The sequence below is a fragment of the Caretta caretta genome, chromosome 28, assembly GCF_965140235.1.
Source record: "Caretta caretta isolate rCarCar2 chromosome 28, rCarCar1.hap1, whole genome shotgun sequence".
Lineage (NCBI taxonomy): Eukaryota > Metazoa > Chordata > Testudines > Cheloniidae > Caretta > Caretta caretta.
The window spans coordinates 3,833,604-3,857,960 of record NC_134233.1 but is presented as its reverse complement, the minus strand read 5'-3'; the positions used below and the strand labels follow the sequence as shown (position 1 = coordinate 3,857,960).

Genomic DNA, 24,357 nt, shown 5'->3' with positions numbered 1-24,357 from the left:
AAGTGACAGCCTCCCAAGGCTTCTGCAGCTAAGAGGGTCCTTACGCCTTGTCCCTTATTCGTCTTTCCGCGGAATTGAGTGACCGATCCTGGCTTGGCACCGCTGGAATCGAGAGATGCAAGGAGGGTAAGAAGCACCCACACCTGATCTCCTATCTTTAGTGTACACATATTTTGAAATAGAGCTCTATACTTTGTTTTCTTTCTTTGGGATTGTGGCTTCAGTTTTGTAACTTGTTTGTGTGTGTAACATCTCTACATTTAAATAAGTAGGCACTAGCAATTTTGTAACCACATGATTAGAATCTAGCTTAATAAATTTTGGTAACCATTTGTACATAAGCCTGTCTTGTTTTCTCTGGTTTACTGTAAAGCAGCCAACACAATTAAAGAACCTCAGCCGTTTTGGCTCTAAAGCCTGGCCATTAGGTGAGAGTACTAAGAGCCTAGCGTTGAGTTGTGCCGCCTCCACGGGGCAAACTCTTGGGGCACCTGTCAGTCAATCCTGGCTGCCCGCTGCGAAGGAGCTCTGAGCTCTAGCAGTTAAAGTCACGGGTGTGGAGAGGCTCTTAGTGCTGCCATTGGGGCACCTGTCAGTCAGTATTGACTGCCCGCTGCGAAGGAGCTCTGAGCTCTAGCAGTTAAAGTCACGGGTGGTTAGGACCTTGGGGCATCCGTCAGCCTAGCCCGGGCTGCCCGCCGCGAAGGGACAGTGCGTCCTAGCGGTTAAAGTCACGGATGGTATAAACGGGCATAGCTGGCACCTCACCAAACATCCTTGGCCGTCGGCTAACAAGTACTGGAGTACTGTGTCCAGTTTTGGGCCCCACACTTCAAGAAGGATGTGGATAAATTGGAGAGAGTCCAGCGAAGGGCAACAAAAATGATAAGGGGTCTGGAACACATGAGTTATGAGGAGAGGCTGAGGGAGCTGGGATTGTTTAGCCTGCAGAAGAGAAGAATGAGGGGGGATTTGATAGCTGCTTTCAACTACCTGAAAGGGGGTTCCAAAGAGGATGGCTCTAGACTGTTCTCAATGGTAGCAGATGACAGAACGAGGAGTAATGGTCTCAAGTTGCAGTGGGGGAGGTTTAGATTGGATATTAGGAAAAACTTTTTCACTAAGAGGGTGGTGAAACACTGGAATGCGTTACCTAGGGAGGTGGTAGAATCTCCTTCCTTAGAGGTTTTTAAGGTCAGGCTTGACAAAGCCCTGCCTGGGATGATTTAACTGGGAATTGGTCCTGCTTCGAGCAGGGGGTTGGACTAGATGACCTTCTGGGGTCCCTTCCAACCCTGATATTCTATGATTCTATGTTCTTAATGTTTTCTCTGAATATTGTGGGGGTGCCTCAGTTTCCCCTAATCAGTTCTTAAGTATCTAGATGGTGGGATAAGGGTGTATGATCGTTGCAGAGCCCTAGAGGGCAGGTGTGTGCAGGGGTCTGGACACAGAGAATGGCCAACACCCTGTTTCCTGGCAACTGATGGCCTGGACCATCGCCCCTGCAAGGTGAGAGCTAAAGGGTAGGAGAACAAAGGAATCTGGTGACCTCCTGGCCCGGGAAAGGGACAAAGAAGAGGAAGGACTGGAGGGAGTTTCAGTTTGGCGCTGGCTGGGGATGAGGAGTGAAGTGCAGACATGGTTGTCTGGCTCACTGCCCCCCAAAATGGACACAGCTGAGGGGTCCTGTTCTCTGTACCTACAAGCTCTGTTTTAGACCACGTTCCTGTCGTCTAATAAACCTCTGTTTTACTGGCTGGCTGAGAGTCACGTCTGACTGTGGAGTTGGGGGGCAGGACCCTCTGGCTTCCCCAGGACCCCGCCTGGGCGGACTGGCTGTGGGAAGCGCACGGAGGGGCAGGGGAGGCTGAATGCTCCGAGGTCAGACCCAGGAAGGTGAAAGCTGTGTGAGCTGTGTGTCCTGCAGACAGTCTGCTCACAGAAAGGAGACTTCGCCAGAGTCCTCCCTGGCTGCGTAGGGAGCAGTTCCAGAGCATCGCCGGGGACTCCGTGACAACTAGTGGCAGAGGTGGGATGTACTGCACCCCGTGGATGGTGCTTCCTGTAGTAAGTGATGGGGGAGCAGCAAAACGAAGGGGGACTGACGGGGACCAGGTGTGCTGAAGGCTCAGAGAGGAGCGGTTTCGGGGGGCAGTTAACCCCTGGAGTGTGTGACCAGCGAGAAGGACTCTGCAGTAATGGGGTCCCCCTGGGGACTGTGGTGACCAGTCTCAGGGGTGGAGGAGCCTGTGGCTTGGCCCTGGGAGAGAGAAGGACTTTTGCAATAACAGGGTTCCTCTGGGGATTGCAGCAAGCTGTCCCAGCGGCGGAGGAGTCTGCAGCTCGACCCTGGCAAAGAGGAGGTGACCGCGAGAAGGGCTGGCACACTAGGGGTTCTCCCTGGAAACCGTGGGGAGCTGAGAGCACACAGGCCTGTGAGTCCACAGCAACTTGGGAAGGGCGGAGTGATGGCCTGTCACCGTCTCCTTAAGAAGGACATTGTAACCCTGTGCAGAAAGCGAGGGTTACACGTTGGAAAGTTCACCAAAGTACAGTTAATTGTGCAGCTGGAGGAGGATGACCGCTCTAAGGAGCAGATTCCTGACCCCAAATGGGGCTATAGCAGGATCTGGGAGCAGCTGGAGTGGTAGCCAGGCACCCCAAGACACCTGTCCCCGCCCAGACGAGGGTCTTCCCGATCGGGTTCCCCATCAGGGGAATGGACGGGATGGGAGCTGAGTCCGAGAGAGCCCAAGAAAGAGCTGCAGAAGCAGCAGCAGCATGAACTGGTGGTGGTGGAGCGGAGAGGCCTAGGGGACCTCCCAGGGGTGAGTGGGGATAGACCCCGGGGGGCCAGTTCCGCAGGGAACCTCAAGACTAAATTGCTGCCCCTGGTTAAGGAGGGGGGGATGTGGATGCCACCCCACTGCCTTTGAGCAGGCTCGAGATTTGAACGAAGGGGGACTCTGCAGAAAAGCCCCGGTGTCTAGCTCCCTTGCTGGGTCCCAAGGCCGTAGATTCCGTCAGCCAGATGGGTGGGGAAGTGGACAGGTTCCCACTCCTGACCCCAACCTATATGTCTGTGTGGAGTCTCCTGGGGCCAGGCCCCTTGGACCCCCAGTGGGAGCGGAAGGTGATGGTCAATGGGGAGACATTCCTGGGGTGGCGAGATGCTGGGACAGAGAGAACTATTGTCAGGCCCCGGATGGTGCAGCCCAACCAGATGCTGAGGGGCTGTGTGAGCTGGGTGAAAGTCCCAGGGACGAAGCCCCTTGCCCTGCCTATGGCCCAGATCCCTGTGCGGACACAGAAGGGGTCGGGCTGGCTAGTCGTTGGGGTTCTCCAGGATATCGGCTGTGAGACCCTGTTGGGGAGTGACTGTGTCTCTTTGGGACAGGATCCAGGCCCTGCTCCTGTAACGGCCAGGGGTTTGAATTTGAATCCAGGGAACCAATTGGCTAAGATGGAAATTGTCAGTGAAAATGCAAATGACCTGGCTGGCAGGAGGGAGGAGCTGCTAAGCTCAGGATACCTGCCTACCTGTAACCAGACTCGTGGGGCTGGGTGGGACAGAGAGATGCTCCCCACCCCCTTGCACACTGAGATGAGGCTCCTGCTGGCTCTGATGCTGTAAGGAGAGCAGAGAGCTCGCTGCCTGCCCCCACTGGAACAGCAAGGGCAGCGCTGAGCAAGGGGGAAGATAAGACCCCAGATGAATGGGGGGACCCACAGGCAGGGCAGGTCAGCTGCCAACCAGGTTTGCCTTGTCCAGAGGTGCTGCTGGGAAGTGAGTCCACGGCAAGGATGGAGCTACCAGGGACAGGGCTCAGCGGGGCTGTGACCCCAGGCCCAGCCAGTGAGAGGGAAGACTGGGTAGCTGAGTCTGCAGAGCAGAACAGCTGGGTAGTTAATCTCTCGAGGATGGCAGGTCTACTCTCATCTCTAGACACTTTGGATATGACGTGTAGTCTCTCAGTGAATTTAACATCTAGTTCCTTTTGGAAGCAGAGGTTGGTAAGGGAAGGACAACAGAACTTTGAGAGCACACCTTGTAAAAGGGAACCTGAGAAGGGTAGCTGCGATTTGCTGGAAGTAGCTCAGGGTAGTGAGAAGAAGCAGCAGTTTATCTGTTGGGAGTGGCAAGGTGCTTGGTAAGGAAAGTTTGGATGAGCCTAGGCAGCCTTGTGAGCTGATGGCTGTGTCTAGTCAGCAGGGTGGGAAGGCGAGGAGGGTGGAAGATGAGTGTCCCTGGACCTTACCTGTTAGCTGGGTGGAGAATTGGGACAGTGAAGGAAACGTGCCTGTGACTGTCAGGGGTATTGACTTGCCTGTGGAGGGAGCTACCCTGATCTCCAAGCACTTGTCTGTGAACAGCCTTGTGTGCTGGGACCAGCGGAATGAGATCCCAAGCTGTGTGTCTGGGAAAGGAGAATGTGTCTCCGGCTCTTCTTTGTCTGTGGAGCAGACAGAAGGGGCCTTTCAGCCTGTGATGGTTGAGAATAGTGCAGTTGTCTCAGAGTTGGTTCTGGATTCAACTAAAGCCTAGGAAGGGAAGGGTCCTAAGTTTGTGTCTGCTCGGGAGAATGGCCCTGTAACTAGGTTGCATTCAGTTAGTGTCCTAGCAAAATCCCAGAGACCAGATAATTCTGGTGCTTGTATTTTGCCTGTTGCTAGTGTGTTGCTGGGAAAGGGTGTAGCAACTCTGTCTAATCAGGGTGAGATCCTAGCCAGGGCACAAGGAGAGCAGAAAGGTGATTTGATTGTGTTACCTACTGAGGGTGTGGAAACCTGTCGCAAGAAGGAAAAGATTCCTGAACTTGTGTGTGGCAAAGGGAAGGCAAATGCTTCTAGCCTTTTATCTAGGAAGTCTGTAAGTTTGCCTGAAAGGGGATTGTGTAGGAATCCACCTGATAGGCCAGAGGTAATTCTGGATGTAAGTAAGTCCCAGAAACAGTCTGTTGTTGCTCAGGAAAGTGTTCCTCTAGAGCAAGCCCTAGGTGAAGAGGTTAAGGGCAGAATTTCTGTGAAGGGTGAATTGTTACGTAGAAAATCCCCTAGGGAAAGGAATCCCCATGGTAGTCTTTGCAAGCAGTTTACTGCAACTGAAGGGGAAGCCAGACGAGCTGGTCTGGACTGAGCAGTGCCAGAGGGCTCTCTGTGCGTTGAAGAAGGCTCTAATACAGGGCCCAGTAAATCTGGTAAACCCAGACTTTGCCAAGGCCTTTACAGTGTTCACCGACATCTCAGACACAGGGCGGGGTGTGGGGCTGATGCAAGCCAATGCTAGGGAATGGGAGAGATGCTGGGGCATGCATGGAAACGTTGGTGGGGTCGAACTTCCCCAGGTCACTGGCTAAAGTGACCTTACTCAGTTCGGTCTTGAAGGGGGGAGAGATGTGACGAAGTGGGACTGTTCTTAATGTTTTCTCTGAATATTGTGGGGGTGCCTCAGTTTCCCCTATGCAGTTCTTAAGTATCTAGGTGGTGGGATAAGGGTGTATGATCATTGCAGAGCCCTAAAGGGCAGGTGTGTGCAGGGGTCTGGACACAGAGAAGGGCCGACACCCTATTTCCTGACAACTGATGGCCTGGCCCTTCCCCCCTGCAAGGTGAGAGCTAAAGGGTTGGAGAACAAAGGAATCAGGTGACCTCCTGGCCCGGGAAAGGGACAAAGCCCAGAGGAGGAGGTGCTGGAGAGAGTTTCAGTTTGGCGCTGGCTGGGGACGAGGAGTGAAGTGCAGACGGAGTTGTCTGGCTCACTGCCCCCCAAAATGGACACAGCTGAGGGGTCCTGTTCTCTGAACCTACAAGCTCTGTTTTAGACCACATTCCTGTCGTCTAATAAACCTCTGTTTTAATGGCTAGCTGAGAGTCACACCTGACTGCAGAGTTGGGGGGCAGGACCCTCTGGCTTCCCCAGGACCCCACTTGGGCGGACTGGCTGTGGGAAGCGCACGGAGGGGCAGAGGATGCTGAATGCTCCGAGGTCAGACCCAGGAAGGTGGAAGCCGGGTGAGCTGTGTGTCCTGCAGACAGGCTGCTCCCAGAGAGGAGACTTCCCCAGAGTCCTGACTGGCTTCGTGGGGAGCAGTTCCAGAGCATCGCCCGGGGACTCCATGACATCCTCCAAAATGTACAATGCTTGAAATGATAGAGAAGGCCTCTGGAGTAGGTCATGGCCATCCCCCTTCCCCCAGAGCCCCAAATGTTCTGCAATTTTAAGCAAAATTGTTATTTTAAAGTTACCATTCTCTGTATGTTCTTTTCATTGCAATTAACCCAGTAGTGTCCATGGAGTTTCTGGGATCTGCAGCATTCCTCTCACACTATACTGAAGGTCAGTTTTACAAAATATTCAATTCTTCTTTCAGATTCCACCAGTATTTTTTTTTTCTGAGCTTTTGCACTGAGCCGTTTTGGAATCACTGAGACAATAATGTTTTGTTTTATGTCTGCTTGCAGGCAGTTCGACCTGTCCTGTCTGTCATACGTCAGCAGCTCGTGAACACTCCAGCAGAAACTTGGGTCTTTGTACCATCACAGACCTGTCCCAGAGGTAGTGTGTCCACAATGAACTTATGGCTGACATCCTGGAGAGGGCCAACAACCATGTGCAATACCAAAGAGGGAAGGATTCATGGCAAATGGAAAGGCACAGGCAGGCTTCAGCGCTGGCGGACAGGGTTCCAGCATGGGAGCAGATATAAGAACAGCCACACTGGGTCACACCAAAGGTCCATCTAGCCCAGTGTCCTGTCTTCCAACAGTGGCCAATGCCAGGTGCTTCAGAGGGAATGAACAGAACAGGTCATCATCAAGTGATTCGTCCCCAGGTGCCCATTCCCAGCTTCTAGCAAACAGACACTAGGGACACCGTCCCTGACAAATAGCCATTGACAGACCTATCCTCCATGGACTTATCTAGTTCTTTTTTGAACCCTGTTATAGTCTTGGCCTTCACAACATCCTCAGGCAAGGAGTTCCACAGGTTGACTGTGCATCGTGTGAAGAAGTACTTCCTTTTGTTTGTTTTAAACCTGCTGCCTATTCATTTCATTTGGTGACCCCTAGTTCTTGTGTTATGAGAGGAGTAAATAACACTTCCTTATTTACTTTCTCCACACCCGTCATGGTTTTGTAGACCTCTATCATATCCCTCTTTAGTCACCTCTTTTCCCAGCTGAAAACTCCCAGTCTTTTTAATCTCTCCTCATACAGAAGCTGTTCCATGCCCCTCATCATTTGTTGCCTTTTCCAATTCCAATACATCTTTTCTGAGATGGGGCAACCACATCTGCATACAGCATTCAAGACATGGGCATACCCTGGATTTATACAGAGGCAATGTGATATTTTATGTCTTACTATCTCTCCCTTTCCTAATGATTCCCAACAACTGCATTGCAGTTCTTGGAACAGGAACGCTGGTTGAGGGAGGAAGGCAGAGTGCAGCAAAAAGACCTGTCTGAGTGGCTGCTTTCATTAATCACCACAAGAGGGCAGGCTCCTACTACACCCCCACCATGGCCCGAGTCCCCTCCATGGTACCATGCAATGCATCTCAGGAACACTTTGGCCAACACCATGGTTGGGTGGCCCATGTAACCAGGACTTAAAAGTAGCTGGACAGGACAAATCTGACTCTTACATACTTTCCATGGCAACCCCTGCCCCTTCTGGACCAGTAGGGCTGCTGTCATGTGTGCGCCATGATGCTGGAGGATCAAGCCAAGCTGCTCAAAAAGCTCCAAAAATTTAGCTTTCTTCACACAAAAGTTCTGCGCCCATCGCTGGTCACCCCAGGTCTGCATGACGATGTGATCCCACCAATGTGCTCCAGTGGCCTACGGAGGGGACAGCAGCAGCTACACCAAAAGCCATGGGTATCATAGAATATCAGGGTTGGAAGGGACCTCAGGAGGTCAACTAGTCCAACTCCCTGCTCAAAGCAGGACCAACCCCAACTAAATCGTCCAATTTTTTATTTTTTTTGGCCCCAGATCCCTAATGGCCCCCTCAAGGATTGAACTCACAACCCTGGGTTTAGCAGGCCAATGCTCAAACCACTGAGCTATCCCTCCCCCTGACCAAGGTAGCAGAGGATGGTTTCGATCCATCGACCTCTGGGTTATGGGCCCAGCACTCTTCCGCTGCGCCACTCTCCTATATGACAGGTTTAAATTGGTTAGTCTCTAAGGTGCCACAAGTACTCCTTTTCTTTCTCCTATATGAGTTGAATATTTCATGTCCGTATCATCCTCCTCCTCCTGCACCATCATTAGCTCTATCAGGTGCGTTCAGTGGGTCAGAAAATGCTGCCAGAACGTCCACCAGCGTTTCCCAGAAGCTCTGCCCATTTTGTGAGACAGGAGCAAAAACCCAAGAGCAAGAGAATTTCTTCCAATGGCGAATCTTCCATTTTGTTGGTTCAGGACACTGGGAGCGTACAGACCACAAGGAGAGCTCATCAAGACGTGTCCATGGGATGCAACAACTTGCCATGACATGTGGAGAGGACAGTCACGTTTTCCCAACATTGCACCACAAACAATTTGGGAAGGCAGTAGGAAGCCTGGGATATGGTTGGTTGGAATCGGACCTGCAAACTGCTGAGTGGATGCTGAAGCCCAGATATTCAGTGTAGATGCTCGAGCCTGGGGTTCCAAACACAGGGTTGGCAGACCCAAGGCCCCACTAAACCTGGGATTAGTTGCAGTGTAGACATACCCTAAGGCTCTGTGAAAAGACAGGGTATTTCCACCAATCTCCACTCAAACTAACTGGGTGACTCAAGAGGACACGCGGTCGCCACTGCACCAAAGATACGTCATGTATTTGAGTGAGTGCCCTACCCCTGATAGCTTTCTGACAATGTGTGTTCTGCATTTTGCTTGCATTCTTCAGAAGTTCCTCTTGGGAGTTTTGCCCAGGTGTGAAGAATCACACCTTTAACCAAAAAAATTTTTAAAAGCAAAATCTCGTGTGTAGGCAGTTAATTAACTTCTTTAATACAGAGTTAAGGTTGCCAAGTGCTGTTGTGCACCCTTCGAGAACATGGACAGTGACTAAACTTAGAGCTCTGAAAACCAGGAAATTAAGCGTAAAAATTCATATCACCCCTGCAACACAACCTTGACTCTATCCACCACCTTAACTCTACCCCCACCCCCTAACTCTGGAGCTGGCATTAGCCACTGACTGTGGTGCAGTAAGGGTGGTACAAAGGTTAATAAACTACCAAGGAAATGAGGGATTCTCCTTCTCTTGGAGTCTTCAAGTCAGGACTGAAAGATGATTTAGTCAAACACAAGGTATTCAGCTCAATACAGCAGTAACGGGTTGAAATTCAATGGTCTGTTTGATACAGGAGACCAGACTAGATGACCTAATCATCCCTTCTGGCCTTAAAATCTATTCATCTACAATAGATATGAGGAAGGACTAAGAACATGCCATTGTTTGTGTTGTGTTCTACAGACTGGAGTATCAGCATTTCTCTGCATGCCCTCCAGCTGTGTGCACTGGGTCAGCTGTAGCTGTCACTGGATGATGGAGGGATTAGTTGGAACAGCTTGGCAGAGCTGGGACTGTGAGATAAAGGGAGGTGCACATGAACCTTGACAGAGCAAGCATGCCTCATTTCAGTGTTGAAGGATGCAACAATAAATGTGTACGGGGTGGGTACTTTCCATGAGCGTTGTCGGCACTCCGGTAGCATACATACTCATTGGTCTCCAAGGCTTAGAGAGGGGTAAGTGAAGGTAATGACTCAGAAGGAATCCTTGGGGGAGGGCAAAGGCGTGGTAATATTCTGAAAATCTGTGATGGTTTGTGTGGTGTAGGCTCAATCTCTGAGTGCAGGCCAGGGACTGGAAGATTGTTTGCTATGCCAGACCTAAATCAAAGTTTTGCCTTAGCAAAGAGAAGTTGTCAGACTTTATGCTGTACTGCTCCTGTGCCCTGTTCCCAGAGCGTTGTGTAACAACAGAGAGCAGAGGGCTAGTGCGTGTGTCACTGGCATGCTGGGGTGATGCTGAAACAGGGCAGAGAAAAGGCTGCATTGTGGGGTGTTGTGAACCTTAACTCTTCTCATTTCCCCTTCTAAGAACTGAGGGGACTGGAGTACTGTCATGGATGGTTATAAACTGTTCAGGAAGGACAGGCAGGGCAGAAAAGGTGGGGGAGTAGCCCTGTATGTAAGGGAGCAGTATGACTGCTCAGAGCTCCGGTACGAAACTGTAGAAAAACCTGAGTGTCTCTGGATTAAGTTTAGAAGTGTGTGCAACAAGAGTGATGTAGTGGTGGGAGTCTGCTATAGACCACCGGACCAGGGGGATGAGGTGGATGAGGCTTTCTTCCGGCAGCTCGCGGAAGCTACTAGATCGCATGCCCTGGTTCTCATGGGTGACTTTAATTTTCCTGATATCTGCTGGGAGAGCAACACAGCGGTGCATAGACAATCCAGGAAGTTTTTGGAAAGCGTAGGGGACAATTTCCTGGTGCAAGTGCTAGAGGAGCCAACTGGGGGGGGCGCTTTTCTTGACCTGCTTTCTTGACCTAAATCTAAAACCGGGTAGATTTAGTGGGGGAAGCAAAAGTGGATGGGAATCTGGGAGGCAGTGACCATGAGTTGGTTGAGTTCAGGATCCTGACGCAGGGAAGAAAGGTAAGCAGCAGGATACGGACCCTGGACTTCAGGAAAGCAGACTTCGACTCCCTCAGGGAACGGATGGCCAGGATCCCCTGGGGGACTAACATGAAGGGGAAAGGAGTCCAGGAGAGCTGGCTGTATTTCAAGGAATCCCTGTTGAGGTTACAGGGACAAACCATCCCAATGAATCGAAAGAATAGTAAATATGGCAGACGACCAGCTTGGCTTAATGGTGAAATCCTAGCGGATCTTAAACATAAAAAAGAAGCTTACAAGAAGTGGAAGGTTGGACATATGACCAGGGAAGAGTATAAAAATATTGCTCGGGCATGTAGGAATCATATCAGGAGGGCCAAATCGCACCTGGAGCTGCAGCTAGCAAGAGATGTCAAGAGTAACAAGAAGGGTTTCTTCAGGTATGTTGGAAACAAGAAGAAAGCCAAGGAAAGTGTGGGCCCCTTACTGAATGAGGGAGGCAACCTAGTGACAGAGGATGTGGAAAAAGCTAATGTACTCAATGCTTTTTTTGCCTCTGTTTTCACTAACAAGGTCAGCTCCCAGACTGCTGCGCTGGGCATCACAAAATGGGGAAGAGATGGCCAGCCCTCTGTGGAGATAGAGGTGGTTAGGGACTATTTAGAAAAGCTGGACGTGCACAAGTCCATGGGGCCGGACGAGTTGCATCCAAGAGTGCTGAAGGAATTGGCGGCTGTAATTGCAGAGCCATTGGCCATTATCTTTGAAAACTCGTGGCGAACCGGGGAAGTCCCGGATGACTGGAAAAAGGCTAATGTAGTGCCAATCTTTAAAAAAGGGAAGAAGGAGGATCCTGGGAACTACAGGCCAGTCAGCCTCACCTCAGTCCCGGGAAAAATCATGGAGCAGGTCCTCAAAGAATCAATCCTGAAGCACTTGCATGAGAGGAAAGTGATCAGGAACAGCCAGCATGGATTCACCAAGGGAAGGTCATGCCTGACTAATCTAATCGCCTTTTATGATGAGATTACTGGTTCTGTGGATGAAGGGAAAGCAGTGGATGTATTGTTTCTTGACTTTAGCAAAGCTTTTGACACGGTCTCCCACAGTATTCTTGTCAGCAAGTTAAGGAAGTATGGGCTGGATGAATGCACTATAAGGTGGGTAGAAAGCTGGCTAGATTGTCGGGCTCAACGGGTAGTGATCAATGGCTCCATGTCTAGTTGGCAGCCGGTATCAAGTGGAGTGCCCCAAGGGTCGGTCCTGGGGCCGGTTTTGTTCAATATCTTCATAAATGATCTGGAGGATGGTGTGGATTGCACTCTCAGCAAATTTGCGGATGACACTAAACTGGGAGGAGTGGTAGATACGCTGGAGGGGAGGGATAGGATACAGAAGGACCTAGACAAATTGGAGGATTGGGCCAAAAGAAATCTGATGAGGTTCAATAAGGATAAGTGCAGGGTCCTGCACTTAGGATGGAAGAATCCAATGCACCGCTACAGACTAGGGACCGAATGGCTAGGCAGCAGTTCTGCGGAAAAGGACCTAGGGGTGACAGTGGACGAGAAGCTGGATATGAGTCAGCAGTGTGCCCTTGTTGCCAAGAAGGCCAATGGCATTTTGGGATGTATAAGTAGGGGCATAGCCAGCAGATCGAGGGACGTGATCGTTCCCCTCTATTCAACATTGGTGAGACCTCATCTGGAGTACTGTGTCCAGTTTTGGGCCCCACACTTCAAGAAGGATGTGGATAAATTGGAGAGAGTCCAGCGAAGGGCAACAAAAATGATTAGGGGTCTAGAACACATGACTTATGAGGAGAGGCTGAGGGAGCTGGGATTGTTTAGCCTGCAGAAGAGAAGAATGAGGGGGGATTTGATAGCTGCTTTCAACTACCTGAAAGGGGGTTCCAAAGAGGATGGCTCTAGACTGTTCTCAATGGTAGCAGATGACAGAACGAGGAGTAATGGTCTCAAGTTGCAGTGGGGGAGGTTTAGATTGGATATTAGGAAAAACTTTTTCACTAAGAGGGTGGTGAAACACTGGAATGCGTTACCTAGGGAGGTGGTAGAATCTCCTTCCTTAGAGGTTTTTAAGGTCAGGCTTGACAAAGCCCTGGCTGGGATGATTTAACTGGGAATTGGTCCTGCTTCGAGCAGGGGGTTGGACTAGATGACCTTCTGGGGTCCCTTCCAACCCTGATATTCTATGATTCTATGAATCCTTACCCAGCGAGGTCACATTCTGATGGTTCTCCTGCATGACGTCTCTGCAGAGGGCTCTCTGAGCGGGGTCCAGCAGAGCCCACTCTTCCCTGGTGAAATACACAGCCACCTCCTCGAAGGTCACCGGCCCCTGATAGAGCAAGAGTCCCACACTCAGGACCTGCTGCCCCACTCACAGCCCCACTATTCATAAGTAGCAGGGTCAATCAAATGGATACAGAGTCAGCAGAGCCCCACCCACAACCCGCTCAGAGCACCCAGGAAGCATAGAGATAGAGCAAGCCCCTCATCCTTCCCAGCAGATAAAGGGAGCAAGGTCTTCACTTTCATCAGACATGGACTTACCAGAGGCTGATACAAGAGATGGAGCCCCAAGCAGGGTCCAGGGACGTTCCCGGATAGGAAGCCCAACACCTTCCCCATTTCCAGCAGCTAGATGTCAGGGGATGGGGCATCTCCCCTAAGTCCCTCTGCTGGGTGTCCCCTTCATGTCATAACAACCTCTGGTTAGTGGGTTCACCCTCCAGCACTGATAGTCTGGGAAGTTTTGCCAGCCCAGGCCAGTTTGTTTCCTCTTCCACAAATAGGGGAATTTCCACACCCAACCCCCATGCCTCTATTCCTAGAATCGAGACCCCAGATTTATCAAGTCCCAGCAGGTTCATCGCACCTTGTCCCCCTCCCTTTCTCCACCCTGTGCACTTCCTGCACCCTCCCACCCTTAGATCAAACTCCCACTTCCTGTGTATTCACTGTCCCTCTGGCTCCTGCAGGAACCCCCCAGCATCCCTACCTGAGCCAGCTCTGCCATGCCCATTTCCCTTTGCCGGGCAGGCTGGGAGAATCTGGAGTGACCCAGGGATGTTATTCTGCAGCCTGTCAGGGGGAGAAGGGTTATTGGGGGGGATTTCAGAACAGACTTTAGGTCATTTCACGTCACGAGTCTCACTGGCCCTTTCTCTGCAGACTCTCACGCTGGGAAAGCACTCTGTCACTGCAGCGCAGACCCATCCCCTCCCACCAGGACTAAACCCTCTGAGACCCTTTAAACCTGACATGGTTCCAAAGGATGGCACATTCCCCCAGCAGAGGGGGAACTCCACAGAGCTAGGGACCAGGCCAAATCTGTCCAGTGCTGAGACAGGAACTGGATCTGAGCAGGTTTCAGAGTCCGTGGCCTCTCTCCCCACTTATTCCTCCTTGGTTTTTCTTTCCCCTCCTGACTCAGAGACTTGGTTATTGTCTATTCCCTATCCTGCAAGAACTAACGCCATTTCGGCTTGACACTCTGCCTCATCGCTATCGCTACTAAACACGGGTGGGGTGTCAGTCTCTCTGGCTGCGATACAGACAGAGCAGCGAAAGAGTTACTGTGCCCAGCTTCAGGCTGCCTAATATCTAAGCCCCTTCGTTTTCAGTTTAAACCGATTTTTCCAGAAAAATAAAGTATTATTCAGTTTTTTCTGATTGTCACCCTACTTTTGTATCTTTCAAATATACAAAAAATAACTTGTTTTGCTAGGAAAATACAATCCATTACGTGAGATAGATGCATTAGGAGAATACATTAGTCTGCGTGTATACACAAAGCTGCCAGTTGAAGAAAAGCTCTGTCTTAGTCTAGAAGACACACACAACAAACAAACAGGCACGCATGCAAGCACTGAAGTGCGCGCGCATCTGAACGTACTGATGAATCTATGTGCCCATCGTGTACACATTTCAAGCTGTTAGCAGATAATGGTTTAAAGATTTCACACACTAAAATGGGAAGAAAACGAAAATCTGTCTCAGAATATGTTTCAGAACACAAGGAAGTATTCAAAAATTTTTAAAAAAACAAACCCAGGAGAAAAGGATGAAGCTGAGTGTATGCACTGCAAATGGTGTGGCCCAGTTATTAAATGTCAATCTTTATAGGCTAATAATAAGTCTGCCCAGTAACCTGTTCATTCAAATGAAAAGTTCTATTTGGGGATTAGATTGTTTTCTTAAACTCAAAGGTAGCGTTATGTTTTGAGTTCTGTTTTAGTTCTGCAGCAAACCACATTGATGAAAGGAATTCAAAGCATTCATCTGCTGAATGCTTCCTCTCCCCCCCATATCAAAATAAACCCCTAATATTTACCCAGGAAAATTAATCGTTTTTTGCACTGATTCTCTCCTGTTCTCGTTGTTGGGGTAATAAACACTGATCAATTCCATAGAAAAATTAAATCAAATACAAACTGAAAAGAAAGGGCCCTACTAATATCACAGCTGGGATTCCGAATGATTAAGAATGTGGCTTGCATTGAGATCAATATTTCCCAGGGTTGGGCCATATCTGCTCCAGCTGCTAGCTGCTGAATTCAGATTTCCTTCATATAAAAAGTAACACTTTCTTCCCCTTCATAGCCAATATGGATACAAAATCATGAAGGATCCTGTGCAACGTTTCTCAGCTGGTGGGTTGCAACACCCAGAGCTTCATGACAAGCAGTCAGATGGGCCGTGAGATACTGACAGATTTACTATGATCTTAAGCAAAGAAAATCTCACTCCCCCACTTCCTGCACTTTTAGCCCTCAAGGACAAACTACTTTCTGGCAGCCTCTTGAAGTGCAGACATGCAAGTTGTACAGGGTCAGGCTTGACACGTGTTTTATTCTCACATCATTGTAAACGTCAGGAGATCCCGGGGAGGGATTTCAAATAAGGGGTCACTAAAGTGTGAGAAACGCCAACATGCCTACAGCAGCTCCATCTTTGTTCCAAACGAATATTCAAAGCCAGTCTGTATGCAGTAAACCAGCCTGTGATACTAGTGGCAAGACTGTTGGTCAGAGGAGTGCAGGGGGACCTGGGCCCCATTCCACCAGGTCCCAGCCCAGGGCCCTGTGCAGTTGAACCCCTAAACAGTGGAAATGGGTGTCCCTCCCAGCAGAGGGAGTCAAGATCAGATTTCCTGGGCTACTTCCTACTAAAGTCTCCACTGGCTGGCATGTCACTGATCTGGCCCTTCAGGCAGGCAAACTGAGCTCCTGCCTCTTCAACTGAGCCAGGCTCCCTTCTTTTCTCCCCCTCTCCAGGCCTGGCACTGGCTGCAGGGAAAGCGGGATGGGGCTAGCTGAACCCACAGGTTTTCTTTCACCCCTGCTGTGCCAGATGGCAGTTTCTCTGCTCCTTCGCACAGCCCCATGGCTCAGATAGAGTCAGTCCATACAGGGTACAGCTGGGCTCCACCCCTCCTCATGCCTGAGACTCTGCTGCCCACATCTGACCATTTTCAGTCACTCATGGAAGCTTTCAGGCTCCTCAGGGTCGGGATATTTTGTCCTTGTCCTATTTCACACCATTCAGGTTCTTGTTCCTTTCCCCAAAGGGAAACACACCCCTGAGATCTGGATTCACTGCGAATCCCCATCAGATGTCACAGCAGGAGTGACTCAGTCTCGGGGCTCCCCCTGCTTTACATTGTGCAGCTGGAAGCTGTGGAACATTGGGACTGGAGGCCGTGATGCCATGTCCCTAACCTGTTTATTGCTCTGAAATGTCCCCGTGGCCCATCATAGAATATCAGGGTTAGAAGGGACCTCAGGACGTCATCTAGTCCAACCCCCTGCTCAAAGCAGGGCCAATCCCCAATTAAATCATCCCAGCCAGGGCTTTGTCAAGCCTGACCTTAAAAACTTCTAAGGAAGGAGATTCCACCACCTCCCTCGGTAACGCATTCCAGTGTTTCACCACCCTCCTAGTGAAAAAGTTTTTCCTAATATCCAACCTAAACTTCCCCCACTGCAACTTGAGACCATTACTCCTTGTTCTGTCATCAGCTCCCACTGAGAACAGTCTAGATCCATCCTCTTTGGAACCCCCTTTCAGGTAATTGAAAGCAGCTATAAAATTCCCCCCCATTCTTCTCTTCTGCAGACTAAACAAACCCAGTTCCCTCAGCCTCTCCTCATAAGTCATGTGTTCCAGTCCCCTAATCATTTTTGTTGCCCTCCACTGGACTCTTTCCAATTTATCCACATCCTTCTTGTAGTGTGGGGCCCAAAACTGGACACAGTACTCCAGATGAGGCCTCACCAATGTCAAATAGAGGGGAACAATCACGTCCCTCGATCTGCTGGCAATGCCCCCACTTATACAGCCCAAAATGCCATTGGCCTTCTTGGCAACAAGGGCACGCTATTGACTCATAGCCGACTTCTCATCCACTGTAACCCCTAGGTCCTTTTCTGCAGAACTGCTGCCGAGCCATTCAGTCCCTAGTCTGTAGTGGTGCATGGGATTCTTCCGTCCTAAGTGCAGGACTTTGCACTTGTCCTTGTTGAACCTCATCAGATTTCTTTTGGTCCAATCCTCTAATTTGTCTAGGGCCCCTGTATCAGAGACAGACACGTACCTGTGTCGCTCCCCAGCTCCTGTCGCAGCATCTCTAGGGGAAGGAGAGGATGGGAGAGGTGAGAATTCAGGCTCTCGCATTCCTGGGGAGGTTCCCATTGGTTATTAATGTAACCGCTGTTAACTACGAGATGGTGACACAGACCAAGGCCGATAACGCAGCCGCTGCAGACAGAGCCAGCCCCACAGGGCTACTCCCATGGGGAAGGGCGACTCGGAGCTGGGGCTGTGAGATGGAGGGTGGGGTCAGTGACATCACTAGAGTCCCTGACTCCTCCCCAGGGTGGGGGTAGCTCTAACCAGAGGAGACGCCACCCCAGACTCCAATTCACCTTTGAATCCCAGCAGCACCTCCTGCAGCATGGCACTTTTCAGAGAGAAATCGCTGAGTCTCTTCTCCAGCTCCCCATACCCTGGCTCCAGCCTTGGAAATCTCCCATCCTCCCTGCTAGGGAAAGGAGGAGGGGTGAGAAATTGAGCCCAGCAACCCTTAAATTCCAGCAAACCTAGATCTGAGCTTTGTAGCCTGAGATAGTCATGGTGAGTCATGGTGAGTCACCCGCCCTCAGCCCTGGGCTTGCCATGGGCCCAGAGAGATGGGACACTGGGAAACATTAGGGCAAGGAACCAAGCCAGGTTCAGGAGCTTTCTCTGGGACGCTCTGGTTCTGCGGGAAGCAGAGCCACCTCCCACACTGGGCTATTCCAGCAACAAGAGGCACCAGCACTGGGATTACGTAGAAAGAGAGGAGACACAGACCAAAGAGTGGGTGTGTCCCACATGCTCAATGTGGACAGAGTCCAGATCTTCAGCGCGGGATGAACATGGACCCTTAAACACCAAAAGCTCTGAGCCCTTCAGCTAAACCAGGTTTCAGAGTAGAAGCCGTGTTAGTCTGTATTCGCAAAAACAAAAGGAGTACTTGTGGCACCTTAGAGACTAACCAATTTATTTGAACATAAGCTTTCGTGAGCTACAGCTCACTTCATCGGTGAGCTGTAGCTCACGAAAGCTTATGCTCAAATAAATTTGTTAGTCTCTAAGGTGCCACAAGTACTCCTTTTTTTTTTCAGTTAAACCAGTAACCCTGGGTTGTCAAACTCATTCGGTATAGAGGGCCATATTGTGCTGTCCGTTATGGTCAGTGGCCCAAGGGCATCAATTTAGGACTCCGTACCCCACCTCCATTCACAGCAGGACACCCACTGCTCATTGGGACCTGCATGCACAAAGAATGAGCAGAGACTCTGCCCTTTGTATAGGAAATACAATATTAGTTACTGTTACTTATTAAGTCCTTTACTGTCACAAAGTATCACTGTGTGGAGAAATAGCCCCCCTCCCACACACCGCCTTATGGCCCTGCTATTTCTACCTTTTCTCTCCCTTCCTTTCCCATCCTCCTTTCTCTATTTATCTCTTGCTTTCTTGTCCTTGTGTGTCTCCTCTGTTTTTATTTCCCTACAGCAACCCCCTATACCCACCCTTCAAAGGCTTCACTCCCATTTCCACCTACTCAAGGGATCAGCCATGGAATATTGAACTTTGATATTAAAGTGTCATTTCAGCTGACACTCCACAGAGATGAACAGAAGACAAGGGAATTCACACCTCCCGGAGCCGCTGCTCCAGGCTGTTTGCACAATCCAAAAGGCAACACTGTCTCTGTGACCATTTGGGAGGGTTTCTTTGTAACCAGGAGGGCTAGAAAAGTACTTTTAAAACAATGCAAACAGATTCTTCACATTCTGAATATGAGATACGGCCAATAAATACACCAGACAGGCTGGGTCTGGCCCAGGGGCCATATGTCTGACAGCCCTGGTGTAACCTCATTAGCTGACAGAGAGTAACAGACTCTGCCCCTTGCTGAGGCAGCTGCTAAGGGAGACAGAATCACAGAGCCACGTCACACTGCGGGCGGGGGGAGCGCCGTATTCAGTGCAGTAACCAGACCTAACAGACCATGAGGGGAGTGAGACAGAGCCCAGGACTTACCTTCCCCAGGTGCTCCCAGCACCCTAGAGGGAGAGAAAGAAGAGGCAGTCAGAGGACTTGTGCCAGGCTGGGAAAGCCTCCTGCTCTGCAGGAGAATCACCATGGGAGCCTCTGGTATTTAGGGAATTTCAGACACTCATGTGCCATCTCCCGCTCCCTACTAGCAGAGACAGTTGCTCTCAGCAGCCCCAGAAATCCCTGCTGAGAGGTGGCTGCAGGGGCAAGTTTCTCCCCAGGTAGAAAATGTTTCTCTGTCTTGAGAGTCAAATTGCCCCAGTGCTGAGAGCCCCACGAGCCCCCTGGTGTGAGTGGGGCCTTAGGCTGGCTCGGGACCTCTGCATGGGGGAGGAGATTTCACCCTCCAAGTGCAAACGCAGACAGACATTTACAGGAGAGGAGAGAAAAATCTTGGAGTTGCAGCACCCAAACTCCCAGGTCCCATCCCTGGTGCTGCTACAGATTTACTATGTGATTTGGGCAGGGCTCTGCCCCTCCCTCTGCCTCGCTTTCCCCATTTATCCCATAGGGATAATGCCCACGACCCAGCTTTGTACAGTGCTTTGAGGTCTAGAGTGGAGAAGAACCTACAGCAGTGGTTCTCAGCTTATTACACAGTGTGTTAACTGGGCCACAGGGGCCGGGCGGCAGCAACAGCCTGGACCCCGATGCTGGATCCCCGCTGGGTGGGGCCATCCAGCTGCCCAGCCCGGACTCCTGCCACGTGGCTGCTCCAGACCCTGCGGGACCTGCCAGCAGCCCCAACCCCAGACCCTCACCATGGGTGGTGGGCCAGCTGCCTGACCCGGAACCCGGTGCAGGGCTGCCCTGGAGCTGGCTGCCACCTCCACACCCTGCCACACACAGCAGGCCATCTGCCCCAGACCCGGAGCTTGAGGAGCAAGCTGGTTGCCCTGTAGCTAGCGGGGCCAGCCAGCTGTCCCAGACCTCTGACCCGATGGGGCCAGCCCCGGCCCCAGACTCCTGCCATATGCTCAGTGGCGGGGCAGCCTGGACTCCTCCGCGCCAGGCAGACGGGAACCTGGCGGGACCCAGCCCACGGGCTGCCCTTTAGCACACAGCTGAACTGGGCCTCAGTAGTGCTAGTGAGCGGCGTGCGGCCCACGGGCTGAGAACCGCTGGCCTATAGGAACGGTGCGTATGATCGTTGCAATGACACAGTCTGACCTGCAGGGACTGGCTCAGCGGCAGCTGCCCCTTCTCTCCTCCCTGCTCCCTGAGCAGGGATATCTCCCAGGACAGTCTGCAGATGTCCTCATCCCTTCTCTGGACAATGGCTCTCTCTACCTCTTCCAGCCAGGACAGCAGCTGCTGCTCCTGCTCCTCCAAAAACCCTCGCAGCTCCTGCCACTCCCAGACCATCTTCTGCCTCTCGGCTTCTGTTTGTTTCTGCAAAAGGGAGAGAGCAGCTCAGTAACAAGGGAGAACCATAAATGAACCTCTTGGTAGGTGGGGAAGTTATTTACCAGAACACAGGATCTCTTCCGCTGGGGGATGGGACATATATTTAGGCCAGGAAGGGAGGAGGGCTCAGGCTGGGGTGAGCAGTACATCACCAACAGGAGGGCCTGTTTCCCCCAAAACCTCATCAACTTGCACTGAGCCAAACTCTCCATCCCTGCAGCCCACATTTCATCTCCTTCCTCCCCATCCCCCCCAGGTGCTAGAAAGGCTCCCCGGTCACTGTGACACGCAGACAGCCCGTGGGCAGGGGCTCTGGGCTCACACAGACTGACTCTCTCCTGCCCAGCAGCCTCCCGCACCCTAAGGGCATCATGTCACCCCCGTGTCGGACCCTGCCCTCTCCCTGGGCTCCAGTGGGGACGGTTCCCTGGCTGAGGCTGGCAGGCCGGGCCCTGCATTCACCGTCACTCAGGGCCCCGGGATCCCAGGCGAACCTGGGCCCTGGGCACCTACCAGCAGCTCCTCGCTTTGCTGCTGCTCCTGGGCTTTGGCTGCTTCTCTCTCTTTTCCCAGAGGGGCCCGATGCTCTCGTGGGGGCTCCTGGAAGAAGTGGGGGAGGGGGTTACAAACTGCTGCAAACGGCCTCACAGGCCAGATTTCAGGGCCCATCCCGCCCTGCAGATGCCCGAGCAGAGTCCCTGGGACGCACTGGGACTTTTTCCCCCCAGGCCTCGTTCAGCCTCAGCCAGGAAGCTCTGAGGGGCTGGTGAAACGGGGCCCAGGTTTCCCAGGGAAAACACAGGACCCCTTGGAAAGGTGACGGGGTGCAGCCCAACCCCCAGCGCCCACCCAGCTCCCAAGCAACCAACTTCCAGCATTGCCCCCAACTTCCCCTCTCGAACCCTCCCCACCCACAGCCCAGTGCTGGATCTGAACACAGACCCCTCCACCCCCACAACCAAATAGCCCCTAAGCCCAGCTCTGCCACCCCTTCCCCACAATGACACCTCCCCCCAGAGTCCCAGCTCCAAACAACCCCAATCCCCAGCTGTTCCCGCCACCCAGCCCGGCTCTGACCCCCCGATACATCCCCCTCAGCTGCCCCCATCCCCTCGCTCCCGGTCCCGGGCTCCTCCTGCAGCTCCCGGGCAGCCCCTCTCCGGCCGCGAGTCTCCGCCGCCCGCCCAGGCCCTGCCCGCGCCGCGCCGCCCCCGGCCCCACCGCGCTGCCCCGCGGGCTGCCGGGCTGGAGCCTCCGCGCTGCGCTCCCGGCCCCGGCCATGGCCCCGCTGCAAACACACAAAGGGCCCCTCTGCTTGCAGGGCACAGGCCGGGCGGGGGCTGCGAGGCAGGGGGCGGGAGGACGAAGCCCGGAGCCCGGGGGCGGGCCCGGACCAGACGTAGCTGCTGGCTCCGTGGGACCCGGAGGGTCCCTGCTGGGGGGCCCGACATTAACCCCTCCGTGCCCGGCCGGGGGGGCTTTCTGCAGCTGGGACCAGCCCCCTGGGCAGCCCCGGGCTCTGCCCGCCCCAGCCGGAGCCCCCCGGTGAGTGAGAGACCCCGGGGGGGGAAGTGACTCTCTGCCCCCGGGAACCGGGGAGAAGCCTCGGAGCTGCCGCCAGGATCTGCCCCCGGCCCCGCTGGGATGGGGGGGGGCAGAGACTGGGGCCCGGCGGGGGGGTCCCGTGGGGGGTGTCGGGCAGGGAGGGGAGAAGCCGGAGTTGCAGGGAGCGGGAAGTTCAATGGGACGGGGGGAACTGTCTCTGTGCAGCCAAGAAATTCCCGGGGGGAGGTGAGTTAATTGGATCCTCTCCCTGTTTGTGCCACTTCCTCCCACACACGGATACAAATTCTCTCAGGTGTTTCCCCTTTTCTCTCTCAGTATCACACGTGGCTATAAAATCTGGGGCGATTCCCCCTTTTCCCCCCAAATGATCCGCTCTCTTGTCTCTCCTGATTTCCCCCTGTTCTCGCCATAATTCTCAAAGGTCCATTTAAAATCTCCTCCCATGTGGGGGGCTTCCCCACCCATTTTCTCCCCAGCGATTTGTCCTTGTTCAGGTGGGAAATTGTTCCCCAAAACCTGGCTGCCCCTGGAGTGGTGGTGGGAGGAGATGCCGGTTCTCTGCCGGGGCGGGGAAGGGAGGAGCAAGTATCCCCCATGGGACTGCCCAGATCCCGGTTTCCCAATCCCAGTTGCTGCCCCCGAACTACCAACACAGTTGCCCCCAGCCATCAGTTGCCAGTCACCTGCCCATTGCCCACTGCTGCCCCCTTCCCTCATCCAGGGAGCCCTCCAGCTCCCCCTCCCTTGCCCTCTTTATCAGCTCCTCAAAGGGCTCCCCGCTACCCATGTGAATGGTGGCAGCAGTGGGGGGAACCATCACTTTTTGTTGATGTACTGGACAGTCATATAAAATCCAGTCAAGCAATCCCCTCAGATATCATAATAATATATAATAATAATAGAAATCTAAAATCCCCTCAGATCTTGGTGTTTTTCTCTCTTGTTATCAAATGCGTAGTTTGTGACACGTTTTCCCTGTGAATCTCAAAGATTGATATAAAATACCCTAAACCAGTGGTCGGCCACCTTTGAGAAAAGTTGTGTGCCAAGTCTTCATTTATTTACTGTAATTTAAGGTGTCGCATGCCAGTAATATTGCGGGGCCGGCGATCGGGACTCCGGCTGGCATGGCCAGCGGACAGAACCCCAGACCGGCAGCGGGCTGAGCAGGGCCGGCGATCGGGACTCCCGCTGGCAGGGGCCGGCGGACAGAACCCCAGACCGGCAGCGGGCTGAGCAGGGCCAGTGATCGGGACTCCGGCTGGCAGGGGCCGGCGGACGGAACCCCAGACCGGCAGTGGGCTGAGCAGGGCCGGTGATCGGGACTCCGGCTGGCAGGGGCCGGCGGACGGAACCCCAGACCGGCAGTGGGCTGAGCAGGGACGGCGATCGGGACTCCGGCTGGCATGGCCAGCGGACAGAACCCCAGACCGGCAGCGGGCTGAGCAGGGCCGGCGATCGGGACTCCGGCTGGCAGGGGCCGGCGGACGGAACCCCAGACCGGCAGCGGGCTGAGTGGGGTTGGTGATTGGGACTACGGCTGGCAGGGGCCGGCGGACGGAACCTCAGACCGGCAGCGGGGGTAGCAGACGGAACCCCAGGCCGGCAGCGGGCTGAGCCGCTTGGCCCACTGCCTGTCTGGGGTTCCATCCGCCGGCCCCTGCCAGGCGGGGTCCCGGCCGGCAGCCTGCTGTCAGCCCGGGGTTCTGTCCAACCAGGCTAGCAGCAGGCTGAGAGGGGCCGGCAGTCGGGACCCCGGCTGGCAGCAAAGTGCCACTAACAATCAGCTCACGTGCCGCAGGTTGCCGACCCCTGCCCTAAACATTTGCCCCACTTTACTCTAGGTTTCTATTTCTAATTGAATATGCCCTGAGATTTCCCCGTCTCTCTAATTAAATAATACATAAATAAATAAAATATTAAGAAAATGTCAGATTTACACCCTTTCTCAGATTCTTGAATATGGATATAAAATGTTTGTAAATGTTGCCCATTTCCTCTCTATTCATTTATCAAATATTGATGTAAAATACACTCAGATTTTACCTCATATCAACTACTGATATAAAATCCCTCTGATTTTCCACTTTCCTCTCTAATTTGCAAAAATGGATCCAAAATCCC

General features: G+C 52.6%; 2 protein-coding genes across 2 annotated transcripts in view; one reads left to right on the top strand and one right to left on the bottom strand.

The window, feature by feature from the left end:
* Positions 1 to 21,996, bottom strand: part of LOC125629725 (uncharacterized) — a 30,808-nt gene extending 8,812 nt beyond the window's left edge. Inside the window, 10 exon segments of the mRNA XM_075123763.1 lie at positions 3,544 to 3,631; positions 6,494 to 6,786; positions 12,862 to 12,988; positions 13,652 to 13,734; positions 17,249 to 17,281; positions 17,580 to 17,695; positions 19,246 to 19,268; positions 20,431 to 20,652; positions 21,181 to 21,267; positions 21,889 to 21,996. Of these exon segments, the coding sequence (XP_074979864.1) occupies positions 3,544 to 3,631; positions 6,494 to 6,786; positions 12,862 to 12,988; positions 13,652 to 13,734; positions 17,249 to 17,281; positions 17,580 to 17,695; positions 19,246 to 19,268; positions 20,431 to 20,652; positions 21,181 to 21,267; positions 21,889 to 21,948 (1,132 nt within the window). The 5' untranslated portion in view covers positions 21,949 to 21,996.
* A 78-nt stretch (positions 21,997 to 22,074) lies between these two features.
* The window catches only part of LOC125629724 (uncharacterized), a 121,930-nt gene continuing 119,647 nt past the window's right edge, over positions 22,075 to 24,357 (top strand). The window contains exon 1 of the mRNA XM_075124087.1: positions 22,075 to 22,212. The gene's annotated coding sequence lies outside the window, so the exon portion shown is untranslated. The remainder of the gene's footprint in view (positions 22,213 to 24,357) is intronic.